Source organism: Electrophorus electricus, chromosome 7 (genome assembly GCF_013358815.1).
Source record: "Electrophorus electricus isolate fEleEle1 chromosome 7, fEleEle1.pri, whole genome shotgun sequence".
NCBI lineage: Eukaryota > Metazoa > Chordata > Actinopteri > Gymnotiformes > Gymnotidae > Electrophorus > Electrophorus electricus.
In genome coordinates, this window is record NC_049541.1 from 2,333,851 (window position 1) to 2,343,850 (window position 10,000).

Below are 10,000 nucleotides of genomic sequence, written 5' to 3' on the forward strand. Positions count from 1 at the left end.
AGTAGAGGACAGATTTAATCTTCACTATTTTTATTTTTAAGAGGAAAGCTAATATGTGTATTATGGCCTGTAAAACCTTTAATGCTTCTTTTTCCAGTCTCGTAACATTTGCATGCCATCTTCAAGCTTCATAGTAATTTTACTTTCAAAGCTGTCTGTGTAAGACCCTTTGTGAAAATAACATCCATCAAAGTTCATAGTTTTTTTTCTCAAAAATACAGCGGTAAGTTTGGTTCAAGGTTGAATAGTCATTGTTGCTTTGCAGTTTGTCACTATCTGCGAACTTTAAGATAGCTCCTCAGCCAGTCCCTCAGAGACGCTTGTTGCTGTCCTGCGCTGCAGCTTTTACCAGAGCTTTAGAGTGAGAGATTATTCCTGCCTTCCTTCTCTCAGTGGTGAGGAGTGGAGATTACTACCTGTTTGAGACCGACAGCGAAGACGAGGAAGACGAGGATGACAAAAAAGAGGAGGAACCTCCCAAGAAATCAGCCTTCCAGGTGAGCGAGCGGTCACGGTCTGCGGTTATGACCCGAAGCCCTCTAACGCTAATCTTGAGCCTGGCTTGGATTTCTCTGCCATGAGGCCTGGAGAATTCACGCTTACTGAACACAACGTTGCCATGGCTCTTACTCCAGTGCTCACTCTTTCACTCTTTTTAAACATCAGCACGCCGAGTTCACTCTTTTTTGAACAGCGGCATAAAGTGCCCTGTTTATACTGCTGTCATGTATTTTCCCCAGTTTCCCTTACTGATCTAAAAAACACTTTCTGTGTTCTGTGTGTATGTTTATTCTGTTGTACTGTCAGCTAAAGGGACGGTTTAACTGAACAGTGCTCACTACAAAACTACAAAAGAAGTTTAATGTTGACAGTTAGCTAAGTTAGCTGGACAGTCCCTGCGTGGTACTCAGGAGGTGCTGACACTCTCCTGCAGACTTTCCTGCCGTGTTCTCTCTAACTGTGGCTGGCTCTGTTCCTCTACTGCAGCGAGCCGTTGGAAAGTTCGCCTCCGCTGTCCTGGCCCTGCCTAGGTCTATCATAAAACTGCCCAAAACTATCCTGCAGTATCTTATCAGGGCCACTAAGGTATCGCCTTTGGGGCTTTTGTTTGTTTTTATGGTGTTTTGCTTGGCAGTGCCTTCACCTTTTCACTCCATGGTGCTTTGTTACGGGGCCCCAAAACACGGCCTGGAATTCTGTCCCGGATGAGGTGGCATGGACTGGGAAAGCTTTGGGAAAATAGACCGTGTGTTTGTATGTTTGTTTGTGTGTTTGTTTGTGTTTGTGTTTGTTGGTTTTTTGTTTAGGGTGGCATCATCGTGTTTGAACAGCATGAATTTTAACAATGACTGTCATTACTGTGAGTTTTGTGTGTTAAGGTTGTGTCTTGTTTGGGTGCAGTCAGTGTGGTTTGCCCCACTGTGTGACAGTAATCATCACAACTTATCTCACTACCAATCTTTTTCGGGTCAGTCTAAAACTGCAGTGATTTCTAATCCAGTGGGGCAAAACAGATTGTGGTTGTGGCGTCCTCCATTTTTCTGTGTATGAGGCCTGGATTCAACCAACTAAACATTACCAAAAGTTATAGAAATTCGGTGGAACAGCAAAAACACTGTAAATGAGAATCGTTATCTCATTACTGCTTAAGTTTTGTTGCCAAGATCTGGAGAGTATATACTGAAAATGGTTATTTGACTTCAGGCTGGGGTTTGGTGAGTTCCCCCGTGCAGTGGATGGCTGGATGGAGCGTGCAAGTTTGATTGGCTAAGGTGACTTTGCTGCTTTGACCTCCACAGTTTGTGTACCATGCCTGGGTCACTGACTCCAGAACAGCCCTGAAGGAGCGCAGCAAGGAGCGCCGTCATTTCTGGAAGCGATACAGCAGAGGGCGCAAAAGCAGGAAGGACAAGAATAAAGGTGATGGGTGGGGTCATCACGCACCTCACGGCATTTCACACGCGGTCGGCACACGCAGCCGGTCCCGCTTCACACATCACGGCATTTCACACGCGGCCGGCACGCGCAGCCGGTCCCGCTTCACACCTCACGGCATTTCACACGCGGCCGGCACGCGCAGCCGGTCCCGCTTCACACCTCACGGCATTTCACACGCGGCCGGCACGCGCAGCCGGTCCCGCTTCACACCTCACGGCATTTCACACGCGGCCGGCACGCGCAGCCGGTCCCGCTTCACACCTCACGGCATTTCACACGCGGCCGGCACGCGCAGCCGGTCCCGCTTCACACCTCACGGCATTTCACACGCGGTCCGCACGCGCAGCCGGTCCCGCTTCACACCTCACGGCATTTCACACGCGGCCGGCACGCGCAGCCGGTCCCGCTTCACACCTCACGGCATTTCACACGCGGCCGGCACGCGCAGCCGGTCCCGCTTCACACCTCACGGCATTTCACACGCGGCCGGCACGCGCAGCCGGTCCCGCTTCACACCTCACGGCATTTCACACGCGGCCGGCACGCGCAGCCGGTCCCGCTTCACACCTCACGGCATTTCACACGCGGTCCGCACGCGCAGCCAGTCCCGCTTCACACCTCACGGCATTTCACACGCGGCCGGCACGCGCAGCCGGTCCCACTTCACACCTCACGGCATTTCACACGCGGCCGGCACGCGCAGCCGGTCCCGCTTCACACCTCACGGCATTTCACACGCGGCCGGCACGCGCAGCCGGTCCCGCTTCACACCTCACGGCATTTCACACGCGGCCGGCACACGCAGCCGGTCCCGCTTCACCAGACGTACGCGTGCATGAGTGTGTGTGTGTGTGTGTGTGTGTGTGCAGATTATGTGTCAATTGAAGTAGGCGACGATGAACCGCAGAGCTCAGAGGAGAAGAAGGATGGTCCAGGTACACTCACACGTGCACAAACATTAGACTTCATGCTAATATTCACAGTGGAAACTGCTGAGGTATCCCCGACATATTAGTGAAGCACGCCTATAACATGCATTTTACTGGGAGTCCACTAATGCAGCATGAAACTGTCCAACCCAAAATCATTTTTTGTCATATTTCACTCAAATTTCTGTCATGTGCTATTAGCGAAAGAAGAAGATCGAAAACGTTATTTTTGGGGTTGCAGTCCAACATGTACAAACTTTGGGCCCATACCTGCACAAACGCATGTCAGATCTTTTTTTTTTTTTTTCTTCTGACAGACAACATCATTAAGCGGATCTTCAACGTCCTGAAGTTCACCTGGGTGTTGTTCCTGACCACGGTGGACAGCCTGACCGTGTGGATCAACTCCATCTGCAGGGAGTACATCGACATCTCCACCGTGCTGCGCATCGAACGCTGCATGCTTACCAGAGAGGTTAAGAAGGTGACGCACGCACACGCGTAAACACTTCCCTCTATATCCCCGTCTAAGTTCAGTATGAATGAGAGGCAGCACATTAGCACTGTACCTTTAACATTTTTTTGTACTGTGTTATTAATAGCATCAGTGTTTGTGTGAGTTTGATCCATGTTTGATCCATCCACTCGAGACTAACCTACAGCATACGTTATGGTAACACAAAGATAATGTCCTCATGGACGTCCTCGTGGATAAAGACCATGATTCTGCCCTTCAATTGTACCACTGCTCACGGCTACAAATAAAGAGAAACTCAGGTAGAGGTTGCTGACCTCCTACTCCCCCGACCCCACAGGGCAACGTGCCGTCACGCGAGAGCATCCACGTCTACTACCAGAAGCAGCTGCGTCTGAACGCCTCACGGGAGTCTGGCCTGGACCACATCAGCGAGGAGGACATGAGCTCAGGCTCGCTCCGGGGCCGGCGCCGGCGCAGGGTGTGCACAATGGAGAGCCAGGACTCAGGGGCGTCCAGGGACAGCATGTCCAGGTGCGCGCGTCGCCACACGCCGCAACACTTGCTCGCCCGACCCCGTGAAACACCGCATACCATTCAGGAAACAAATGTTTACAGAGCGGTACAGATGCACCTTCTAACAGAAAACCTTTCGGTTGAAGCTACAGGCTAACAAACACAAAGGCACAAGTAGTAGTTCAGTCTGCTGGGGCCGGAACAGAATTTAAGACTTTTTTCCGGCCTGATCAATGTTTCAACGTCTTCATCATCATTATTACAGTTAGGATACATGTAAGGCCTTTATTACATGTAATATTCTATCAATTCTTGTGTACCTAAAGTCCTTTATGCAACACACTTTCTCTTGGACTGGTATTTGTGGGACGTAGCGATTCTAAATAACCACAGCATCTGAGAGATTGTGGAAGCGTGATTAAACCGGTTTAGTGTGAACAGACCCTTATCTGATGTGGCTCATCATCGCACTTCCGATTTCATTCACTCAAACTCACAACAGTCATACGTTCATCTAAACTGTAACACCACCCCTCGCCATGACTACTGTGTTGCTGCGATGCATCGCTATTAGGAACACCCTAAAAACATCCTAGTGATACTCCCCTAGTCCAGATGTCTTTAAGTCAGTAGGCGGCGGTTAGAACACTGGTTGGCCGGTCATTTCTGGCACAGTGACCTCCACTGTGCGTCATGTTTCTGTATCGTAATCGTGCTCCTGTTCCACACTTATATGGTCATTCAGCTAGAGTACCTATGTGCCAAGGGTCCTCCAGGTTGTTTTTAGAAGAACAGGTAGTATAAAAATAATTATTGCCTCTCGCTGCGATTATGTAATCTTCAGTCCCTTTTATAAGCTGACGCAGGAGTGTTGGATCGTTACAGACTGCAGAGCAGGGGTTCTGTTACTGAGACTTTCATTGTAGAACACTTGGTTTTCAATGCACTAATAAACATTTCTCATATTACTAGTTCATCCATCCATTCACGTCGTTTCACTGCATCTCTCCATCTCTTCATCTCTCCATCTCCTCATCCCACCAGCGCATGCACAGAGGCCACTACTCTCTTCTCACACCAGTCCACGCTGGACGACCTGGACGACATTCCCCAGAACGTGCCCAAGACCAGCGAACGGGCGCGGCCCAAGCTGCGCAAAATGTACGGCCTGGACATATCCAACTCGTCCATGGAGAGCGGCAGCAGCGCTGGATCCAGGTCTTTAACCTTTCAGCTCCAGGGTGCCTCTCCTCTCCTGGTTGAGCTGCTGTGTTTAATAGATACAGAAATAAGGTTTGGGTCTCTCACACAGCTGAAGAATTGATGGGTTTTTGTTCTCTTTTGTTTGGATCCGTGTTAGCTGGCCTCCTCATCATCGGAGCCCTTGCCAGGATTTTGCACATGGACAAGCGTTACTTTGGTTTACCAGTGTTTTCTGTTTTGTGTGTGTGTGTGTGTGTGTGTTTCTGTCAACAGCGAGGCCACTCAGTGCATCACTTTATTCTCAAGGCAAGGCACCAATGACACCATTGAGGAGGTGGAGGAGAGCCCTGAACAGGCTGCAGAACCGGATACTGTGGAATCGGATACCGTGGAACCGGATACAGTGGAACCAGAAACTGTGGAACCGGATACTGTGGAACTGAATACCGTGGAACTGGACATCAGGCAAATGGGCACCTTGGAACAGTACCTCAGGGAACCTTACACCGGGCAACCGGACACCGGCACTGGGGAACTGTGCACAGTGGAACCATACACTGGGGAACAGTATTCCGGGGATCTCGACAGCAAGGAACCGGGCATCGGTGAACCAGAGACCACGGAACAGGACACTGAGGAAATGGAGACTGGGAAACAGGAGACTGGAGAACCAGAGACTGGGAAACAGGAGACTGGAGAACCAGACACTGGGAAACAGGAGACTGGAGAACCAGAGACTGGGGAACAGGAAACTGGAGAACCAGACACTGGGGAACAGGAAACTGGAGAACCAGACACTGGGGAACAGGAAACTGGAGAACCAGACACTGGGGGACCAAACACTGGCTCCCCAGGCGCCATCAAGCCTGAAGAAGAGCAGGACCTTGGAGACCCTGAGCAGGCTGAACAGGAGCAGCCTGAGACCAAGGATGATGGCAGAGCTCTGAGCTCCGGCAGGGAGGATGAGCAGTTCTCGGGCCCGGAGTACCAACCCTCGGAGCGGGCAGCTGGCCTCCTCTACACGCCCGACACGGACGCCCCCACCACGTCGGACGTGGAGGTGCCGCCCAGCTACAGCAAGGCGGTGAGCTTCGACAGGCTGTCCATCAGCTCGGAGGACAACCGGAGGCTCATGCTGATGACATCGGACAGCAGATCAGATATGGAGGACTCGCTGCTGCCTTCTCAGACCACCGACCTCACCGCCAGTGAGCTCCTGCTCAACAAGTGAGACCCTGCCACACACCAGTCACACCATTCACTCCATCCATACCAGCCAGACCAGCCACACCAGTCACACCATTCACTCCATCCATACCAGCCAGACCAGCCACACCAGTCACACCATTCACTCCATCTATACCAGCCAGACCAGCCACACCAGTCACTCCAGTCACTCCAGTCATACCAGTCACTCCAATTCCAGTCACTCCATCCATACCAGCCAGACCAGCCACACCAGTCATACCCATCACACCAGTCACACCAATCCCAGCCACTCCAGTCACTCCAGTCATACCAGTCACACCAGTCACTCCTGTCATACCAGTCATACCAGTCACACCAATCCCAGCCACTCCAGTCACTCCAGTCATACCAGTCACACCAGTCACTCCTGTCATACCAGTCACACCAGTCATACCAGTCACACCAGTCACTCCTGTCATACCAGTCACACCAGTCATACCAGTCACACCAGTCACTCCAGTCACACCAGTCACTCCAGCCACACCAGTCATTCTGGCTACACCATTCACTCCATCCATACCAGTCACACCAGTCATACCAGTCACACCAGTCACACCAGTCACACCATTCACTCCAGCCACACCAGTCATTCTGGCTACACCATTCACTCCATCCACACCAGTCACTCCAGTCATACCAGTCACACCAGTCACACCAATCCCAGTCACACCAGTCACACCAGTCACACCAGTCACACCAGTCATACCAGTCACACCAGTCCTTAGCTCATCGTGACCTGCTCGCTCTCTCTCATTCACCAGACTGCAGTTTTACAACGCAGTTTCAATTCACCTCCCGTTTTCCAGAATGTTCTACGACGAAGAGCTGGAGAGCTGTGAGTGCTTCTACAAGGCGCAGCCACTGGGCCTGCAGCTGTGCTATGCCCTCTACAACCTGCTGGTGGCGCACTCCGAGATGGTCTGCTACCTGGTCATCATCCTCAACCACATGATCTCGGCCTCCATGGCAACGCTGGTGCTGCCTGTGCTCATCTTCCTGTGGGCTATGCTGTCCGTGCCGCGGCCCAGCAAACGCTTCTGGATGACGGCCATCGTCTACACCGAGGCACGACCCCTGAACTTTTAGCGGAGGCTACAGCTTTACACACTGCGGGCTGTTCGCAGCGTGTTCTGGTGCACCGATCGCTGTAGTCTACACAGGTTTATGATGGGGTGTTGTTTATGATGAGGTGTTGTTTTTGTTATGCTTTTTGATCTGTATGGAACATTCTAACTTTAATTGGCCTCTAGCGCTCACCATACGCACAGTGCAGGCATCACACGGCAGGGGTCAAGCTGCGCTACAGGACCTCTCGAGTAAACGCGGATGATCTTCTTCCTTTTTAGGTCACCATCGTCATCAAATACTTCTTCCAGTTCGGCTTTTTCCCCTTCAACCAGAACCTGGAGGTGGACCGCAAGCGTCCGTACCACCCGCCCAACATCATCGGCGTGGAGAAGAAGGACAGATATGTGCACTACGATCTCGTGCAGCTGTTGGCCCTGTTCTTCCATCGCTCCATTCTCAAGGTCGTAATCCCGCTTTTGGATCGGCCTTGTAATCTGGGTTTCTGGTAATCCGTGCTAACTAGTAGTATAAGTCATAGAATGTAAGTTATGTGTAACTACACACTGTCTACTTTAAGAAAGGGACTCAGTACAGGGCGTTCGTTGATGAATTGTTTGTGAACGCCGCTTGTTTGTTTGCCGTGTGCTCATCCTCCCGCAGTGTCATGGTCTGTGGGACGAAGACGACCCCAAAGCGACGAAGAAGGAAGACGCATCCCCCCATCGCGACGAGTCCGAGGACGAGGGGAGAGCGAGGGAGGAGGAGAGGATGAGGAGCTGGTCCCCACGCTTCGGAAAGACCGCGGCCACGAGCTTCTCGGCCGGTTCGCCCCAGACGCACGCGCAAGTGCACGTGCACTCCCCTGAGCAGCGCACGTACCAGCGACGAAAGAGCTCCAGTGGGGGCTCGCATCTCTCCCACCACTCATCCCTGCGCTCCAAGAGAGGTGAGCGGGTCAGAGGTCACGCGTTAGGGTTACCTTTGACGGATTGTTCTATTGGCAACATAATTTAGCCCTTTGCTCACGAACGAGAACCCAATCCCTGTCCCAGTGCCTGCTTTTTATTAGCACTTCTACATAAGGAAAACACAGAAGAGGCCGGACACTGCTCACCCCAAACGATTTCCTTTCCTCTGGGCAAATATTCAGCATAATGTGAAGGCATAGCAGATCCAACATTAAAACAGCAGGCAGATGAGATGACAGTAAACATTTCAGCCTGACTGAGCACACATCTGCGCGTGCTATCACCCCGCCACCCAGGAAGCACAAGCACCAGGAACAGCAGCCGGCGGGACGGCAGAGAGGCCGGAGTGCCGCTCAAGAGCCGCAGGGAGCTAATCGCCGAGAAGCTCCGGGAGCAGCTCATCAAAGCCAGAGTTTTCCTCCTCAGGAAGTGAGTGCGTGTGCGTGCGTGTGCGTGCGTGTGCGTGCGTGTGTGCGTGCGTGTGTGTGTGTGTGAGCGCGTGTGTGTGAGCGCGTGTGTGTGGGCGCGTGTGTGTGCGCGCGTGTGTGTGCACGCGTGTGTGTGTGCGTGTGTGTGTGCGTGTGTGTGCGTGTGTGTGTGCACGCGTGTGTGTGCTGGTGTGTGTGTGTGTGCGCGTGTGTGTGCTGGTGTGTGTGTGTGTGTGTGTGTGCGTGTGTGTGTGTGCGTGTGTGTGCTGGTGTGTGTGTGTGTGTGTGTGTGTGGAAGTCTGGCGCTCCTTGCTCATGGCTTTATCATGGCATACGTGTCTGCAACTCTGGCCGTTATCTTCACTCCTTCCGAGTTTGCCGCTTTCATATTTGTCATATTTGTTTACTCAGCAAAAATCTCCCAGCGCTTTTTTTATGTGCGTGCTGGGCGTGAGCCTGGATCTGTTAGGTTTGTTATGTAGAAATGCTGCATTTCTTTGTCCTGGCTGTGCTGCTCCTACAGAGGGATGGAGGTCTACCACCCAATACGCCAGTTTTTCTACAACCTCATCCACCCGGAGTACAGCGCCGTGACCGATGTCTACGTCCTCATGTTCTTGGCAGACACGGTCGACTTCATCATCATCGTGTTTGGCTTCTGGGCCTTTGGGGTATTTTCAGATCAGACATAACATCATTAGCCAGATACATTATTAATATTATACAAATGCATAATAGATAACTTTGCTATGTGTCACTTATACTTACCAAATGTATCTGTTGCTAGGAAAATTTAATAAAGTATTTAACTATTAAAGAGACTTTTTATTTATAAGTTCATTCTGTTCTAGTTCTGTTGATGTTAAGTGTTAGTCAGTTGTGGTGGTTAGTCTAGTAATCTTTTCCAACTGCTTAACGCCCGGCCCTTAGAAACACCAGGGCGGAGCGGACATCACGTCCTCGCTGTCTGAGGACCAGGTCCCGGGGCCCTTCCTCGTCATGGTCTTGATCCAGTTCGGCACCATGGTGGTGGACCGGGCTCTGTACCTGCGGAAGACCGTGATGGGCAAAGTGATTTTCCAAGTCATCCTAGTGTTCGGCATCCACTTCTGGATGTTCTTCATCCTGCCCGGAATCACGGAGAGGTAAAGCCGCCTAGACACGCTCTCTGCAGCTCATTATACACACGCACACACACACACAAACACACACACACACTGTCACGGC

At 51.7% G+C, this 10,000-nt stretch overlaps 1 protein-coding gene across 1 annotated transcript in view; it reads left to right on the top strand.

Moving 5' to 3' along the window:
• The window catches only part of LOC113581944 (piezo-type mechanosensitive ion channel component 2), a 64,875-nt gene that overhangs the window by 46,576 nt on the left and 8,299 nt on the right, over positions 1–10,000 (top strand). Inside the window, exons 31-44 of the mRNA XM_035528275.1 lie at positions 394–497; positions 988–1,086; positions 1,800–1,920; positions 2,808–2,873; positions 3,185–3,351; positions 3,683–3,876; positions 4,903–5,076; positions 5,335–6,288; positions 7,116–7,374; positions 7,656–7,838; positions 8,038–8,323; positions 8,642–8,774; positions 9,297–9,444; positions 9,704–9,918. Of these exons, the coding sequence (XP_035384168.1) occupies positions 394–497; positions 988–1,086; positions 1,800–1,920; positions 2,808–2,873; positions 3,185–3,351; positions 3,683–3,876; positions 4,903–5,076; positions 5,335–6,288; positions 7,116–7,374; positions 7,656–7,838; positions 8,038–8,323; positions 8,642–8,774; positions 9,297–9,444; positions 9,704–9,918 (3,103 nt within the window). The remainder of the gene's footprint in view (positions 1–393; positions 498–987; positions 1,087–1,799; positions 1,921–2,807; positions 2,874–3,184; positions 3,352–3,682; positions 3,877–4,902; positions 5,077–5,334; positions 6,289–7,115; positions 7,375–7,655; positions 7,839–8,037; positions 8,324–8,641; positions 8,775–9,296; positions 9,445–9,703; positions 9,919–10,000) is intronic.